The sequence below is a fragment of the Bos javanicus genome, chromosome 7, assembly GCF_032452875.1.
Source record: "Bos javanicus breed banteng chromosome 7, ARS-OSU_banteng_1.0, whole genome shotgun sequence".
In the NCBI taxonomy this organism is placed as follows: domain Eukaryota; kingdom Metazoa; phylum Chordata; class Mammalia; order Artiodactyla; family Bovidae; genus Bos; species Bos javanicus.
The window spans coordinates 17,683,277-17,700,653 of NC_083874.1; the positions used below are offsets into that span (position 1 = coordinate 17,683,277).

The window sequence follows — 17,377 nt, forward strand, 5'->3', positions numbered from 1 at the left end:
AAGCTTCAAGGAACCTTGTCTACATTGCTCACCACATGTATAGACCAGCTTATGCAACACAGACATTCAGTAATTATTAGCTGAACGAAGGAGCAAGCGAATCAATGAGACCACAACAACACTATGAGGTGTATTCTTTTCTTCCTTTAAAAAAAAATTAAAGATGTATGGGGCTTCGCTGGTGGCTTAGTGGTAAAGAATCTGCTTGCCAATGCAGGAGACATGGGTTCGATCCCTGGTCCGAGACGATCCCACATGCCACAGAGCACCTAAGCCCATAAGCCATAACTACTGAGCCTGTGCTCTAGAGCCCGGGAGCCACAACTATGGCAACTAGACAGTGGCTCCTGCTCACCACAACTCGAGAAACAGCAACGAAGACCCGGCATAGCGAAAAATAAATAATAAAGATGTATGATAAATAAAGTGTATTCCTTTATTTATTGGCTGCACCACGTGGCTTGTGGGATCTTAGTCCCTGACCAGGGTTTGAACCCCGGCCCTCCACAGTGAAAGCACAGAGCTCTAACCACTGGAATGCCAGAGAATTCCCATGTTTTCTCACTTTCAAAGAAAGGAGACAGGGATGTCCCTGGTGGTGCAGTCACTGGGACTCTGATTTTACGGCAGGGGTGAGGTTCAGTCCCTGGACCTGAACTTTGCCTCCTGGGCAGAAATTCAATCCCTGAGCGGGGAACTAAAATCCCACCAACCACGTGGTGACCAAAAAAAAAAATTTTTTTTTTAATTTTTAAAATATTTATTTGGCTGTGTTGAATCCTAGCTGTGGCACATGGGATTTTCACTGCGGTGCATAGACTCTCTAGATGTGGCTCTCAGGCTCAGTAGTTGTGGTGTGGGGATTTAGTTGCTCTGAGGCAGGTGGGATCTTAGTTCCCTGACCAAGGATGGAACCTTCATCCCCTGCATTGCAAGATGGATTCTTAACCACTGGACCACCAGGGAAGTCCCTAATTTTTTTTTTTATTATTTTAAAGATAAAGCAAGAAAACAAAGACACAGGGAAGGTGGAAGGTGGCTTCTAAGATGACCCTCGATGATGCCTGTCTCCCTGTTCACGCCCTTGTGTTCTCCCCTCCCACTGAGCACAGGCTGGACCCGGAGATTTCTTCTGCTCAACAGGATATGACAAAGGCAATGGGATGCTCCTTCTGAGACTGGTTTACGAAAGCCTGTGACTTCTGCCTTGATGAGTTCTCTATTGCCTTTTCAACTTGCTTGTTGTGGGGAAGCAAGAAGCAGGTTGGGAAGGTCCCCATGGCAAAAAAACAAAACAAAACCTGAGGGTAACCTCTGGTCAGCAGCCAAGCAAGGAACTGGGGTGCTCCGTCCACAATAAACTGACTCCTGCCAACAGCCACCGTGAGTTTGGAAGCAGATCCTTTTTTGGTTGAGGCATCAGAAGGGACCACAGCCCAACTGATACCTTATTACAGCAGAGAGACCCCGCAGTACAGGACCCGACTCAGCTGTGTCCAGAGCCCTGGCCCCCATAGAAATTTTCAGATAATAAATGTGTGCTTTTTTAATATTTATTATTTATTTGGCTGTGTCAGGTCAGGATCTTTGTAGCACATTCCCTGCGGCACGTGGGGTCTTCAGCAGTGGCATGGGACTGCTTAGTTGCGGTATGTAGGATCCAGTTCCCCGACCAGGGATTGAACCCAGGCCCCCTGCACTGTGAGTGCAGAGTCTTAGCCACTGGACCACCAGGGAAGTCCCTAAATGTGTGTTCTTTTAAGCCACAAACTATAGGGTGATAGATTACATAGCCAGACAAAACTAATACAGAGAGGTCAAATGACTGGCCTAAGGTCACAGAGATGTTAGATGTTAGAGAACCCAAGTATCTCTAACTCCAAAATGATTCTCTTAACCAATTCCCTGACCCATCTCCCCTAATCATGGACAGAACATACCAAAAGCTTGATTCAGGCGTGACTTTGTACTAAATATATCACGTGAAATCTCTCACTGAACCTTCGTGGGATCTCTGAAACAAGCACCATGTTTGCTTATGATACAAATGCAGAAACAGGGGAATTCTCTGGTGGTTCAGAAGTTAAAACTCCATGCTTCCACTGCACAGGGCACGGATTCAGTCCCTGGTCGGGGAACTAAGATCATGCATGCTGCACAGCACAGCCAAAAAAAGATGCAGAAACAAGGACAGATGGGGTCCCACTTTCGCAAAGGAGCATGCGTTCCTCTCTCATTCCCACCCCCAATGGATCTGCCCATGGGACTGAATTCCAGAAATGAAGAAGGATTTGAAATATCTCTGCAAAGGCTATGCCTTAGTTCATTCCAGCTGTTAACAGAACACCATGGACTGGGTGGCTTATCAATAACAAACATTTCTTTCTCATGGTTCTGGAAACTGGAAGTCCAAGATCAAGGTGCCAGAAGTTATGATGAGAGCCTGCTTCCTGGTTCGCTGATGGCAGTCTTCTTGCCATGTCCTGACATGGTGGCAGGGGTAATGGATCTCTCTGGCATCTCCTTTATGAGTTTGTTGGTGGTGGTGATGTTCAGCTGCTAAGTCGTTTCTGATTCTTTGTGACCCCGTGAACTACAGTGCACCAGGTTTCTCTGTCCTTCACTATCTCCCAGAGTTTGGGCAAATTCATGTCCATCAAGTCAGTGATGCTATCTAACCAACTCATCTTCTGTTGCCCCCTTCTCTTCCTGCCCTCAACCTTTCCCTGCATCAGGGTCTTTTCCGGCGAGTCGGCTTTTCACATCTGGTGGCCAAAATATTGGAGCTTTCAGCTTCAGTCTTTCTAATGAATATTCAGGGTTAAGAGGAGACTAATCCAATTCATGGGATTCACCCTCATGATGTAATTATTTTTCCAAAGACCCACTCCCCACCTCCTAATACCACCACCCTAGGGGTTAAGATTTAGCATTGAGAGTTCCCTGGTTGTCCAGTGGTCAGGACTCCGAGCTTTCACTGCCATGGCCCTGGGTTCAGTGCCCGGTCAGGGAACTAGGATCCATCAAGCCTGGTTTCTCACACCAAAAAAAAAAAAAAAAGAGAGAGATTCACAATATAAATTCAAGGAGCCCCATAAATATGCAATCTATAGCAAGGCCCCAAAGGGTGAAGCAGAGAGGGATGGCCCGAGTATTTTGTACCCCTGATCCCCAGCCCTGGCTGGGAGCCAGCTCCCCTTGGAGAGAAAGAGGGGACCGAGCTGTGATCAGCCTCATCCATATACATCTTGGCTGGAAGCCTTGGAGGGCTGTGTCTGTATGTATATATCTCTGTGTGTGTTCATACGCTTATGCACTAACTTATCCCCCACCACCCAGAGTGGAAATACCCTTGCACCCACAGTCATGTGGACAGGCACAGAAGGAAAATCCCCAGTCATCCACATTCTCACGCAGCCTGATGGAGTAGACACAAATTCTACAGGCACACGGACACCGTGTTCAACCCCAGATACCCCAAGCCACACCAGGTCACATGTGGACTCGTGGAAATGCACGCCTCCATCCACACAGACATTCTCAACATCTTGCAGGGAGCCGAGGAGTCTTGAAAACTCTGCAGCATTTTGACTCTGTGGAATTTTTTTTAAATATTTATATTCATTTCATTTGGCTGCACTGCATTTCATTGTGGCATGCAAACTCTTAGTTGCGGTATGTGGGATCTAGTTCCTTGACCAGGGATTGAACCCAAGCCTTCTGCATTTGGGAGGATTCTTAGCCACTGGACCACCAGGGAAGTCCCTGTCTGTGGGATTTTGCATGTATGTGCATGACCATAAATGTCTCCTGCCTTGGTGCTTTCAAGTGTGTCTACTGATTTTTGTTTTTCAACATGACAACTGTCCCAGGTGTCTGTCTGTTTTTCAGTCTGCAACACTGCTTGGGTGTGTCTCTGACACACAACACTGCTGTGTGTCTCTGTGCGTGTGTGACTATGTCCGGCTATGAATCTGACTTGAGGTTGAGCCCTGACCGTGTCTGTCCCTTTGTTACTGCTCTGCATCTGTGCCCTGTGCATTTCGGTCTCTTGTCTGGCTCTGTTTCTCTGATATTCCATTTGTCTCGACAACTGTGGTCTCTGTGTGTGTGTCTGTTGTCTCTGTCTGGAACTGTTCGCTGGGTGCAACCTGTGTGTTATCCCCCTGCGCCTGTCGTCTGGATGGACAAGGACTTCTTTATGTATGCGTTGTCCCTCTGTGCTTGTCACTTTGTGTCTGTGACTATGTGCTGCCTTTACAACTGGGTATCTCTGTGTCTGCCTGCGGTCTGGGACTGTTCTGGCCTGTTTGTGTTGGTCACTTCCTGGCCATTGTGTGTTGCCTGTTGGTGCCTGTGTTCTGTCTGCTGTCCATCCACCTTCCTTGTGCCCCCCACCCCCGTGTCCACTCTCCATCCTGGCTCCCTCTGGCGGTCCCATGAGGAATGGCCAGTGCAGATGGACCAAAGGGAAAAGAGTTAAGAGAAGAGGAAGCACTTTAGGCAAACTGTGAGTCCTGGGCTGCTACAGAGAAGGGAAGGCTTGGATGTAACGGTGGGGTCCACACGTGGCCCATCCTGGCAGGCCTGGCAGGGGATCTGGCCTCTGAGCCTACAGACATCTTGCCCACCCATCCTGCGGAAGGCTAGAAGGCAAGACGCCTGGGTCTCTCACAGTGGGTGGGGGCAGGAGCCTTCCTCTGGGGACGTCACCCGTTAAACTTCCTCTCTCAGCCACACAGGAAGCTGAGGCGGCTCAGGGCCCAGCCCCAAGAAAGCACAGGCCCCCAGGACCCCTGGGGAAAGGGTCCCGCTGGGCCAGCCCTCCAGGGACCATGGGATCCACAGCCGAGTAAGAGCTGCCCCCTCTCCCATCCTCTGGACCAAGATTCCCAGACCAGGCCTGGGCTGGGGCTGAGGGGAGCAAGGCTGGGGCAGGCCGGGGAGGGACCGTGAGTCACAGGGGCAGGTGGCTGGAATCAGAGTAGGACTCAGCTGGCCTACAGTATGGACTCTGCTCTCAGGCATATTCAGGCCACTCTGGGACTTTCCCCCGTCTCTCTCTCCCTCTCCCTCTGTATGATTAAGTTTGTTGCTCTGAGCGTGTGCCTTTTGCTACATCTCAGTGATGGGGAGTCTGGCTTCCGGGGCCAGCAGTGGGGGAAGGGGGACTCTGTGTGTCCATGTGTGTGTGTGACTGATTGTGTGGGATTTATGTCAGTGTGAGGATGAAGCTCAGCGTGAGGAGGTCCCCATGTTTGGGACAGTGTGTCTGCACTCCCTCCCATCCTCTTTCTCTGTCCCCGAAGCCTCTGCACGGTGGGTGTGGGGAGAGGGCCAGGGGAGGAAGGCAGAGACTGCAGGCTTCCCAGGAGGATCAGGGCACACTGCCCTCTTTCCTTGGATAGGAAACCTGGGATCAGTCCCCAGGGCCCCATGAAGTCTTGGGGCAGGGCCTCGCATTTATGCCCAGTGACCCGACCGACTATGCAAGAAGAGGGGGGTATACTGGCTCGGCCACACACACACACAGTCTTACCTGGAGAGTCAGATCTTTTCAGGCAGACACAGTATAGAATCGCGCACACACACACATACACACACACACACACACAGTCACGCACATGTGCAGGCACACACACAAGCAAGTCCCTGGACCCACTAAACCCTTTTCTGTCCCACAGAGGGGGTCCCCCTGCCCTGTTTGATTGGTTCTTCGAAGCAGCCTACCCTGCCTCCCTGCAGGAAGGTGAGTCAGGGGCCATTGCTGGGGGAGGGGAGACGGAGGGTGGGCCTGGGACCCTGAACTTAGTGGCTCATTTTCCGTGCAGATCCCCCCATCCTGCGGCAGTTCCCCCCAGACTTCCAGGACCAGGTATGCAGGCTGGCTCCTTTCTTCTCCCGGGGCCAGGGCCTGTTCCCCTGGGGGAGGGGCCCCAATGTCTGGGACCACAGACCACCGCCGGGAGCTCTGCGGTGGGGCCCAAGCTGAGTGGCCAAGCAGTGTGTGCTTCTCTCCATCCCCAGGAGTCTATGCAGATGGTGCCTAAATTCTGCTTCCCTTTTGATGTGGAAAGGTATGGAAGGAAGCAGACACCCGAGGACCCAGGGATCCAGACCTCTCATGGACCCTCAGTACTCAAACACCCAGAGACTCAGATAGCAGAGCTCATATGCCCAGGGGTCTGAGATTCAGGGGCCTAGGGACTCAGACACCCAGGGAATTTGACAAATAGTGACCTATACACAAAGGGACTCATTTACCCAGGGACTCAGGGTTCCAAAGGCCCAGGGATTCAGGGGCCCAGGGATCCAGGGGCCCAGGGATCCAAGGGTCCAGGAACCCAGGGCCTCAGGGACCCAGGGCCTTGGGCTGAGAGATCCAGGGAAACGGGGACACAGGGGCTCAGGGATCCAGGGACTCCGGGAACCATGGACTCAGGGATTCAGAGACCCAGGAGCTCAGGGACCCAGGGCCTTAGGGATCCAAGGACTGAGGGGATCCAGGGACTGAGGGACCCAGGGGCTCAGGGACCCAGAGGCTTGGAGATTCAGGGGCTTTGGGATCCAGGGACTCAGAGAACCAGGAACTTGAGGGATCCAGGGACTCAGAGAACCAGGGACAGAGGAACCCAGGGACTCAGAGAATCAAGGACCCTGTCAACTAGGGACCTATATGCCCAGGGCTCCAGACTGATGGACACAGTATGAGGAGCGTTGCCAGGGGCATGGAGGGGAGGGGGGTTCACAGGGGTGGGATGCCCAGGTCTCTGAGAGCCTTTCCTGCTCCCAGGGAGACCCCCAGCACCGCTGTACAGCATTTCACCTTCGCGCTCACAGATCTGACCGGCACCCGCAGGTTTGGTTTCTGCCGCCTGCGGGCTGGTGCTCTCAGCTGTCTCTGTATCCTCAGGTGTGGGAGCTGGGGGTCTGGGGGTGGGGGTTGGGGACTCTGCCCAGGGGCACTCCATGGAAATTGTGTCCACTCTCCATAGCCACCTGCCTTGGTTTGAGGTGTTCTACAAGCTGCTGAACACAGTGGGGGACCTCCTGGCTCAAGACCAAGTGAGACCAACCCTCCGTCATTTCTGCAGGAGTCCCAGCCCCCTGCCCCACCACCACCCAAGCCCTCAGCCTCCCAAGCCTGACCTGGGCCCCTTGACTCCTCCCAGACCATCCAGCCTGAGTCAAGACCCTCAGAGTCCCCAACCCACGTCCTGGCTCAGATATCCCACCCCCACTCAGGTCTCAGAGGTGGACGAACTTCTTCTAAATCTGCTGCAGCAGCCCCTTCCTGGGACCCAGGCCTCAGTAGGTCTGGAGTTGGTGAGTACCCTCGGAGGCGGCGGACCTCCGGTGGCAGGATAGGCTGCACCCAGGCCCTGAGGAGCACACCGTACATCTCTCCCCCAGGGCAGTGGAGTGAGGATTGCCAGTGCAGAAGGCCTGCAGTCCCCTGTCCCTGGGAAGAACATGTCGGTGAGCAGAGATGGGGAACCCTGGAAGGTTGGGATCCCCGTGAGGACAATCCACTGACTGATCGGTCCTCTCCCTCTCCCCATTCCCCCAATCCCCCGCCAGCTTTCCTGCTTCGTGGCTCCCGACTCCAGCCGCCTGCCATCCATTCCTGAGAACGTGAGTGGAGACCCCGGGAGGGAGCTCTGGGGGAGGGTAGAGGTCCAGAAACCAGGAGGGGGCTGTGAGATCCTGTGGTCCCTCGTGTCCAGCGTCTCTCTCTGTTCTTCAGAGGAACCTAACGGAGCTGGTGGTGGCGGTGACCGACGAGAACATCGTGGGACTGTTCGCCGCCCTCCTAGCAGAGCGAAGGGTCCTGCTCACGTCTAGCAAACTGAGCACAGTGAGGCGGGGGTCGCCGGGCCAGGGAGGGACAGAGGCTTCGCTTGGCCTCTCGGGGCGGGACAACCGGGGCGGATTCCTAGCTCTAACCCCACTAGGCGAGACCCGAGGACAAAGTCCTGGCTTTGCGCCTTTGAAGGTCATGGTTGCGTTGAACCCTGGTTCCACCTTCTTGGGGGAAATCCGAGGGGGATGCTGTATAGTCTGGCTTTGGTGCGCTGAGTCCAGGCTCCACCCACTACGGGCCGGAACAAGACTGGTTCCGCCCCCCAAAGGGTGAGCGCAGGGAGGCCTAAATTCTAGCTCCGCCCCTAGAGAGGAAGGACAGGGGAAATGGAGGCTGCATGCTGGCCCCACCGCTAGGGGCGGGACCAGGGAGGGACTGAATTCTAGCTCCACCTCTTTAGGGGTGGGGTCAGTGAGGCTAACCGTTGCTCCACCCCTAGAGGCGAGACCAGGTCCCGCTCAATCCTAGTTCTAATTCTTTCAGGATGGGGTTGGTGGGCTGGGTCGCTGTCCTACCCCTAAAGAGAGTGATCCGGAGAGCTGAATATTAGCTTCGCCCCCTAGAGAGAAAGAGACTAGCACGTGCCGAGTCCTGGCACCACCAGCCCCCAACACTGTAATTTGCAGAATTATTGGCCTTCACGTGAAAGTATTTCAGTTTTCACTTCTTATCCAGTATTCGCTGAGGAAAGGGGTGGAGGGAGACAGGAGACAGAGGACGTGAGAAATGAAGTCGGGGGAGCCACCGTCCCAGCGAGGAATCCTTGAAGCTGGGAGTCCAGGCTCTGACTCCAAGGTCCCCTCCACCCGTCCCCAGCTGACCTCCTGTGTCCACGCGTCCTGCGCTCTCCTGTATCCCATGCACTGGGAGCACGTGCTGATCCCCACGCTGCCGCCGCATTTACTGGACTACTGCTGGTGAGGGTCGGGGCCCTGGGGAGGGAGCAGGGCTTGGGGAAGAAGCCTGGGGTCCTGGGGACCCGGGGACGGCGCCTGCGTGACCGGGCCCCCTCGGTCGTCCACAGCGCGCCTATGCCCTACCTCATCGGAGTGCACGCCAGTCTCGCTGAGGTAAGCGGGAGCGGGCCTGGAAGGCACGGGCGGGCGGAGTGTGTACCCTTCCCCGCCCGAGATCCTCGGGCCCTGAGCGGCCACCCCCTCCGACTCCCCAATGCAGAGAGTGCGGGAGAAAGCCCTGGAGGACGTCGTGATTTTGAACGTCGACTCCAATACCTTGGAGACACCCTTCGACGATGTGCAGGCGCTGCCCCCAGACGTGGTCAGTGTCACCCGCTCCCCAGCCTCCTGCCACATCCGGTAGGCGAGGCTCAGCACCTGCCCGCTCAGCGCTGCCCCCTTGTCCCCCAGGTGTCTCTACTGAGGCTGCGGCTAAGGAAGGTCGCGCTGGCCCCTGGGGAAGGGGTGTCCCGTCTCTTCCTCAAAGCCCAGGCCCTGCTCTTCGGGGGGTACCGCGATGCTCTCGTCTGCAGCCCGGTGAGTAGCAGGAATGAGAAGGGAGCAGCCCCGTGGGTGCCTGCAGGATAATAATACCCAGTTTTTATGGAGTGCTTACTTTGAGCTTCCATTTGCGTGCTAAGTCGCTTCAGTCGTGTCGGACTATCTGCCACTCCATGGACTATAGCCCTCCAGGCTTCTCTGTCCATGGGATTCTCCAGGCAAGAGTACTGGAGTGGGTTGCCATTTCCTTCTCTAGCGCTTCTGTTTGCTCATCTGTAAAATGGGACCACAACAGTACCCACCCAAAAAGGTCATATGTATCTGAAATGCTCAGACAGTGCTTGGCACATCGCAATAGATAAACGCGAGGTTTACAGTTGCTGTCATTATCTCAATGCTCATAACAATACAATGAGAGGGATACTATTATGGTCCCAGTTTACATGTGAAAAAAACAAGGCTTGGAGAAAACCCACAGCAGGTGGGTGTTGAAGCCAGGGCTTTGATCTGCTGACTTTCAACCCTGACACCCTCCCCACCCCTACCCACAGTTTCTCACAACTGTTCTATAAAAAGGTTGTCAGAGAGTTCCATCATTTGAGAATCTGATGTTCCAGTCAGCTCTGCCCCTGAACTCAGCCGGACACTGTCCATTTCTCCTCCTCCTCTGTCTCCACTCCATTCTGGCCCCTCTTGTTTGTTTGTTGCCTGAATCAGCGCTCTCATCGAGTCACTGTAAGTCCCCTCTCCGGGTTCTCACCCCCGCGCTCCATAGTCTGACCTCCTCGCAACCGCCAGAGGTCACTTAGGAGCATGAGTCAGGTCCCATCTGCCACCCGCCTCCGGGTAAAAGCCCAGGTCCTCCCTGCTGCCCATGAAGTCCTGATGGAGTTCAAGCACATAGAGGCACTCCATCAATGTTCGCTACACAGATGGACAGTAGAATAAGGAAGGCAGAATAAGGGATCCAGAAGAGCCGCGAGGAGCTTAGAATTCGAGTCCTTCTTCCAGGGCCAGCCTGTCACCTTCAGTGAAGAAGCCTTCTTGGCCCAGAAACCCGGGGCGCCGCTGCAGGCCTTCCACCGGCGGGCTGTGCACCTGCAGCTGTTCAAACAGGTGGGCCAGAGCCTTGGGGGCGGGGCTGAGGCCGGAGGGGAGGGGTTAGGGGCGCTGGTGCGCGCATCCCAGAGGGCGGAGCCGGGGCTGGAGGGATGGACGCCTGGGTTCACCCGGCGGGGAGAGAGTTGGCCCTGCCGGATCCCCCATTCCAGGGTCTCCGGGGTGGGAGAGACATGAATTCTTGGGTCTCTAAAAATGGAAGCCCCCTGATGTGAGTTCCTAGGGATAAGCTTTACTTCTAGGTCCCTGAGGAGATTGGGCTGGAACCAAATTATTGAGTCCTAACGCGGGGGCCTCCTGGATCGAGGATGGAGGTTCATGTCAGACTCCCTTTGCGGGGAGGGGAGGCAGGCCGGCCTTTTGGACCCCAGGGATGAGGGGAGGGGGAGGTGGAACCGGACTTTTGGGTTCTGGGAAGAAAGTTGGATGAACTTTAGTGTCCTTCAGGGCGAACTGGCTTCTAGGGTCCCTGGAGGTGGAGTCAACCTCTTCCCAGGGTCACTGAGAGGAGGCAGGCATGTGTGGAGTGGCAATCTTACTTCTCCGACCCTGTGAGCGACAGAGTCTGGTCCCTGAAGACAGATCCTGACTTGGGGTGGGGAGGGGTGGACCTCTGACTTGCTGAGATGGGCTCCAGACTCCTGGGGCCTCATGTTGGGGAAGGGTGGGGCCAAGGATGTCTTCTGTCTTGATAGGAGTAGATCCCTAGAACTTGCATTCTAATGTTTGGGGCACCCTGATTTCCTGTTTCTCCCACACCCCCAGTTCATTGAAGGCCGACTGGAGAAGCTGAACACGGGTGAAGGCTTCTCAGACCTCTTCGAACAGGAGATCACTTGTAGTGGGGCTTCCTCAGGTAAGCTCTGCACCTGGCCTCAGAGCCTCCACCCCACCAGCACCCCCACCTAAGCCCAACCACCCTGAAGATGCTATGCTCTCTGCTCTCTTCTCTGCAGGGACACTCCGCTCCTACCAGCTTTGGGCAGACAACCTGAAGGTAGTAATACCACTTTTAGTGTTTATCACAGGATTAAATTAAACCCATAGCCATCCTCACTATGCCCATTTATAGAAAGAGGTGAAAAAAATCAAGACTCAGGGAGAGGGACTTTCCCGGCAGTCCAGCAGTTAGGACTCCGCGCTTCCAACGCAGAGGGCAGGGGAGTTTGATCCCTGGTCAGAGAACTAAAATCCGACATACCACACACACACACAAAATACACACAACAAACAAAAAACCTCTATGCCTATGGTGATAGTTATGCAACTACTGTAAACCTACCAAAAATCATTGAGTTGCGCAAGTAAGGCAAGTGACTTGTATGGTATGTAAATTATAACTCAGTTTTTTAATTTAATAAAAAAGAAGATTCAGAGAGGAAAAAGGGTTTTTCCAGCAACACACAGCCCAGGTGGGCAGGTGGGGTCTAGGATATGCCTATGCCTCTCTGCCTTGGCTTTCTCTCCACAGAAAGGTGGTGGTGCCCTTCTGCACTCCGTCAAGGCCAAGACCCAACCAGCTGTCAGGAACATGTACCGCTCGGTGAGGCTGGGGTGGACAGACCAGTTACCAGGGTGACCAAGCCAGAGGATGTTTTAACCTTCCGTTTAGAGGACAATTTATCAGAACTGAACCAGCAGTTAAACCAGTTGCAATGTTTCCTACTTTTATTTTCCATTGACTGTGTTCTTTCACGGTTGTCAGATCGTCTTTCCTATTTAAAAATGATCACCAGGACTCTTTGGCAAACATCTTGGGGTATTCCTTCTTAGACACTAACATTTCTGCTTTCACGCTTAGTGTTTTTTCTCCCAAATCCAAAAGTTTCCTGGGACCGGCTCCCGCAGCTTGGAACCGTCTGTTGAATTTTTATTCTTTGCTCGGCTTTTGAACACGGACTTTTTACGGCGTTCCGGCTTTGCCGCTGCCTGTTTCATTTGGGGGTTATCTCCTCAGGGAATATTCCTTTTGTATTAGTCAAAGAGGCATGTTTGTATTGACGCCTTAGCTGGTACAGGGGGATTCTGAATGTATTTTGAGTCACCCATGAGCAGATGGGGAGATGAATCTGGCCTCAGGGGTGGAGGGCCTGGTTCTCAAATGCCCGTGTCAAATCACTCTTTCGGTTCCTCCATAGGCAAAGAGCGGCTTGAAGGGTATGCAGAGTCTTCTCATGTACAAGGTAAAGTCAGTGGCCAATGCCAGGGGACAGTGGGGGGAAGCAGTTCCTGGCTTACCCACCCTCTTCCTAGGAAGGGGACTCTGGCCTGCAGAGGGGGGGCTCCTTGAGGGCCCCTTCCCTCACCAGCCGCTCAGATCGCCTGCAGCAGCGCCTGCCTATCACCCAGCACTTTGGACAGGTAAGACCCGTCCCACCTAGTGCCAATGCACACACCTGGAATTATCACCACGTCCTTCTCTCCTTCCCTGCCTCCAACCAGACATCTCAACTACCCCAAAATGGGGTGCCCACACCATCCCCCATTCACAGAGCCCCCCAATTCTGTAGCTCCTGAGGCCCTGCCCCCAGCCCCCAAATGTGTCCTTTGCAGAATCGGCCCCTTCGCCCTAGGAGTCGCCCCAGCAGGAGACTCAGGCTGGAAGAGAAACCTTCTGAGTCCCTGGAAGAGAGGTAAGACTCCAAGGCAGGGGGTTGGCGGGGGGTAGGTAGTGTTGGAAGTGGGGGCCAAGACTGATGGGAAAGTGGGTCCCCAGACTCCAGACACTTCAGGGCAGCTGGTCTTGGGCAGGAACCTGAGGCTGTCCATCCTCACCCAGGACACCCTCCCTGAGCCCAGAGGATGCTCAGGACCCGTGGGCAGAGGAAGCGCTGGATGGCAGCTTCCTGGGGTCTGGAGAAGAACTGGATTTGCTAAGTGAGATATTGGATAGCCTGAGCACGAGAGCCACGCGGACTGGTAGCCTGCGGCCCAGCCAGAGTTTAGACTGCTGCCACAGAGAGGACTTGGACAGCTGCCTCAGCCTGGTGAGAGCCCCACTCCCCGGCCCCCCGTCCTTCCCCATTTGTCCATCCAACCTGCCAGCATCTGCTTCATCCAAAGGCCAGCAACCTGCCCATCTCCCACCCCTACCCAGCCTGACATACCGGGAAGATCGAGTTGGCAAGTGGATGATGACAAACCGCCAGAGCCCCAGCACCTGTCCTTGCTGCCTCTGCACACCCCTCAGCCTTTGGATGCCACAAGCTCCGGGAAGCACCCCACTTGCCAACTGCCCTCAGAGACTGGCCCAGAAATTGAGTCTCCATCCCAGTCTTTGACAGCTTCTGCAGACCCCAGCAGCAAAGGGGACCCTGGATCCTCTCCCACAGAGCCCCAGCCTCCCCACTTCTCCCCTCCCCATGAAGCAACTGAAGATCCCACAGCCCAGGAGGACCCCTGCTCCCAGCTCTTGGCAGCACCCAGCCAGCCCAGCCCTCCAGAAAGCCCCCGACCTGAGCCCAACTTGGGTGTTACCTGGACATCCCAAGCCCTTGATTCTGTCTCGGATCCGGGTTCCTCAGAGAACCCCGGAGCCTCACCTTCAGAGGGCCTGCTCGCAGTTCACCTCCAGCCCCTCGAGGAGCCAGAAGCCCCCAGGTCCCCAGCTGCACCTGCAAGCAACTGGCAGGAGCCCCAGGCCAGGAGCGGGCCCAGAGTCGCTGAGCTTAAAAAGTGTTTTGAAGGTTAAGGACCAAGGATCTGGGAGAGACTCTGGCCCCTTGTTAATAAAGCCTCAAGAGCCCAAAGCTGGATTTTCCTGACGAGTTTATCTGGGAGCCCTCTTTTGCTCAGAAACCCACACCACTCACCACCTCCCCTCCACAGGCAACCTCAGGCTGGCTCTTAGGTGAATCTAAAAGCCCCTCCCTTCCAGGAAGCCCTCCCAGCCCCTAGGGCCCTCCAACAGCCTATGTGCCCTGTAGGAGTCTCCTTCATCTAGGCTAATTCCTACTCCTACCAGCCCACAGGAAGGTCTTATAATATCTCACCACCACTATATAGATGTATGTGTAAAATGAGCAGCCTCAGTGTCCCCTGCCATCAAAGGCACAGTCTTATAAGCACCTTCTTCCCATCTATTGTTAAGCACTGGGTGGGTTTGATTGCCCAGAGAGGGCTCTGCCTTCCCCCAAGGTCACACAACCAGGAAGGGTGATGGGTAGAGGAAGGGGACCTAGATGGGCAGGCAGCCCCGCACCGTCTCCTTGGAGTCCTGGGGAGCCCGGGCCTCAGCTGCGTGGGAGAACTGAAAGGAAAGGAGAGGGGGGGAGTGTCGGGCCTGTGCGGCAGCGGGACAGATAACCGATGGTGCAGCAAGCGAGGAGGTGGGTCCCCAGCCCTGGCACCCCAACTGCAGGCAGAGTCAAGCAGAGGTGGCATGCTTCGCAGAGCCCGCCCGGCAGGTGCCCCGCGGCCCCCCAAGTCCTCCGGAACCATCAGAGGCCGGTGTCTCGGTGGCTGTGAGAGAGCGAGTGCCGGGCAGTCCTGAGCAGTGTTGGTGGCTGCGGCCAGCCCCAGCCTTCAGATGAGCCGCTCCTCAGGCGGCAGCTTGAGATTGGGGGGCGGTGGAGCTCGGGCACCCACCTGCTCCTCACTGCTGGGCCGGTAGGTGCCCTCCGTTTGCCTCTTCTCCCGTAGCTTCCGCACCAGCAGGGCCAGACCCACAGCCAGGAGCACGGCAGCCAGGAGAGAGAAAACCACGATGATGGCAGTGGTGGCCTCCTGTGACTGTGGGGGAGGGGGGATGGGTGTGAGTTACCCCTGAATCTGGACATCCTGTCCACCCCGACCTGGAGAAGCCTCTAGGGATGGTAATCCCCTCCCCCAACACCTGCCACCTTGGGTGACTGGGTTCCTTCCCCCAGGGTTCCTGATCCCCATCTATCATACCTGGGCTCCTGGGCTCTTCCACCTGCTGTGTCTGGGGTCCTCCTTCCAAGTGCCTGCCACACCTAAGCTTCTAGCTCCCCCTTCCCCCTGCCTGAGAGGCACAGGGGGCTCCTGACCTTGCCAGGCAGGGTATTCTTGCTCACTCCCTTCCAGGCATTCTTGGTCTCCCCATTTGCCGAGTTGGCCTTCTGATCTCTCCCATAGGGTTCTCCAATGCCTCCCCCCACCAAACCCAACCAGTCATCCCTGAAAGTCTAGGCCCTCCCATCTGCTACCTGAGGGACTCCTCAATAAAATCCCTTCCGCCCTCCTCCCCTATACACCACCCTCCCCACTCTACTCACCAGGCCTCCATTGGAACCAGGGCTGGGGCCAGAGGGCGTAGTGGTGGTGTTCACACTTGTGGACCAGGTCGTAGAAACTGCTGGGGAAACTGTAGAGAAGACAATGCTAAGTTGCTCAGTCATGTTCAACTCTTTGCAACCCCATGGACTGTATAGCCTGCCAGGCTCCTCTGTCCACCGGATTTTTCAGGCAAGAATACTAGAGTGGGTTGCCATTTCCTCCTCCATGGGACCTTCCCGAACCCAGGGATCGAACCTACAGCTCCTTCATGGCAGGTGGATTCTTTACCTGCTGAGCCATCTGGGAAGCTCCAGAGAAGATAAATGAACCCCCATCTATTCCTTTCCATCTGGAAACATCTTCATCATCCTTGGGCATTTCCCCTCACTAGAACTCTGCCCTTCTGAGTCTTTCATTCTGTGGGTACCCTCCATGAAGGGGATGGCCTCACTGATTTTGCTTCTCTGGGGACCCCCACCCCTGGTAGCCCAGCAGTGAGTAATCAACCAACAGCAGTTTGCAGTTTGCACTGAGTTGGGGGCTATTATAATGGATAGTGTCTGGAAACCCAACCCTTCCCCACGTCGACAACCCACCTCCCCGGCCCTCCCTCAGCCCTTAAGGAGCTGGGCGGATCCCGCATTTCCCCGGAGTGTCTGACTCACACACCTCCCCCCAGGCACCCGAAACTAGAATAGAGGGCAAAAAGGCAGGGTCCACACCTCAGGCCAGTCTGCTCAACCTGGGCCTGAAGCCCCAGGCAGGCTTCCTCCTGATTCGCATTTCCCAGAGTCCTCAACCTTACTGAGACTCCGGCCCGCAGGCCTCCTCTCCCAGCAGCTCACAATTCCACCCAACTCAGGAATTCTCCTAGACCAACTCCAACCTTCCAATTCGGAAGGACACAGAAATTCTAACCCTCCAGCTCTGACTCTATCGACTCCGGCTCCCAAGGCATCACATGCCCGCACCTGGGTTCTTGGCCTCTCCGTGTTCCAGGGACATAGCTCTTCAGAGCCCAGACCCCCAGCGCCCCGGACCGGTACCTACCTTGCCCCCCGACCCGGCCCCAGCGGGCCAGCAGCAGTGGCAGGCCGAGCGCCAGAAGCGGCTCCAGGCTCGGGCTCGCCATGGGCCGGGTGACAGGCTGGTGGCACAGGGAAGGGGCTTGTCGCGGGGGCCGCTCCTACCGCATCTCCGGCTGGGGGTACCTTCGACCCCGCACCTGGGAGCTGAAGGAGAAAGGCCAGGGCGTGGGGGAGGGGGCCGGATCCAGGCACAGGCCCCTGGGAGGGGCGACCCGTGCTGGCCACCCGCAAGTCCCGCCCCGCCCCGCCGCCAGAGGTCAGAGATTAAAGATTAACTCGGGGCGGCGCGTTCCTGGGCTAGGGAAAGGGGAAGAGGAGGGAAGAGGGGAGGGGGCGGCAGGCCCAGCCGCACGACCTGCCTCCTTACCTGGTCCGGGCACCTTCGACCTCGCTCTGGGTCTGGATGCCGGTCCTTCGCTCGAACCCTCGGTACGTCGGTCAGTGGCTGGGTCGCACAGTTCCAGCTCCGCCCGCTCACGTGACCCGGAAAGTTTAGTCACTCACCTGGGAGGGGAGCGCACTTCCGGCTTCTGCACCTGAGCCTAGATGAGAGGGCGGGGCCTAGAGGGGGCGGGGCCGCGCCGCGGACGCACCTGTAACGGGAACCCAAT

The 17,377-nt window shown here is 55.8% G+C and overlaps 2 protein-coding genes across 3 annotated transcripts; one reads left to right on the forward strand and one right to left on the reverse strand.

Annotated features, from left to right (window-relative positions):
- The first annotated feature begins 4,718 nt into the window (after positions 1–4,718).
- On the forward strand, positions 4,719–14,189 carry DENND1C (DENN domain containing 1C). 2 transcript variants are annotated; one of them, XM_061422456.1, is made up of 23 exons: positions 4,720–4,852; positions 5,685–5,749; positions 5,832–5,875; positions 6,028–6,077; positions 6,794–6,913; positions 6,996–7,065; positions 7,246–7,326; positions 7,414–7,479; positions 7,582–7,635; positions 7,748–7,858; positions 8,681–8,781; positions 8,889–8,934; positions 9,041–9,142; positions 9,232–9,357; positions 10,333–10,437; positions 11,206–11,296; positions 11,397–11,437; positions 11,912–11,983; positions 12,579–12,623; positions 12,694–12,801; positions 12,994–13,073; positions 13,220–13,427; positions 13,538–14,189. In XM_061422456.1, exons 1-23 carry the CDS (start codon positions 4,836–4,838, stop codon positions 14,129–14,131), a joined length of 2,397 nt encoding a protein of 798 aa, XP_061278440.1. In that variant the 5' UTR covers positions 4,720–4,835; the 3' UTR covers positions 14,132–14,189. The 2 variants fall into 2 exon arrangements, with proteins under 2 accessions (XP_061278438.1, XP_061278440.1); XM_061422454.1 differs by having other exon boundaries at positions 4,719–4,852; positions 6,996–7,326.
- Positions 11,771–17,241, reverse strand: CRB3 (crumbs cell polarity complex component 3). The gene is made up of 5 exons (XM_061422464.1): positions 17,134–17,241; positions 16,729–16,910; positions 15,678–15,766; positions 15,028–15,171; positions 11,771–14,689 (listed from the first exon to the last, which is right to left on the reverse strand). Exons 2-5 carry the CDS (start codon positions 16,808–16,810, stop codon positions 14,618–14,620), a joined length of 387 nt encoding a protein of 128 aa, XP_061278448.1. The 5' UTR covers positions 16,811–16,910; positions 17,134–17,241; the 3' UTR covers positions 11,771–14,617.
- Positions 17,242–17,377: the final 136 nt, after the last annotated feature.

Coding starts and splice junctions, on each gene's coding strand:
- DENND1C (XM_061422454.1), top strand. Junction 7,859..8,680: donor CGTCTAGCAAACTGAGCACA/GTGAGGCGGGGG, acceptor ACCCGTCCCCAG/CTGACCTCCTGTGTCCACGC. Junction 11,297..11,396: donor TTGTAGTGGGGCTTCCTCAG/GTAAGCTCTGCA, acceptor TCTTCTCTGCAG/GGACACTCCGCTCCTACCAG.
- CRB3 (XM_061422464.1), bottom strand. CDS start 16,810: ATGGCGAGCCCGAGCCTGGAGCCGCTTCTGGCGCTCGGCCTGCCACTG. Junction 15,767..16,728: donor GGGCCGGGTCGGGGGGCAAG/GTAGGTACCGGT, acceptor TCTTCTCTACAG/TTTCCCCAGCAGTTTCTACG. Junction 14,690..15,027: donor GGCCCAGCAGTGAGGAGCAG/GTGGGTGCCCGA, acceptor CTTTCCTTTCAG/TTCTCCCACGCAGCTGAGGC.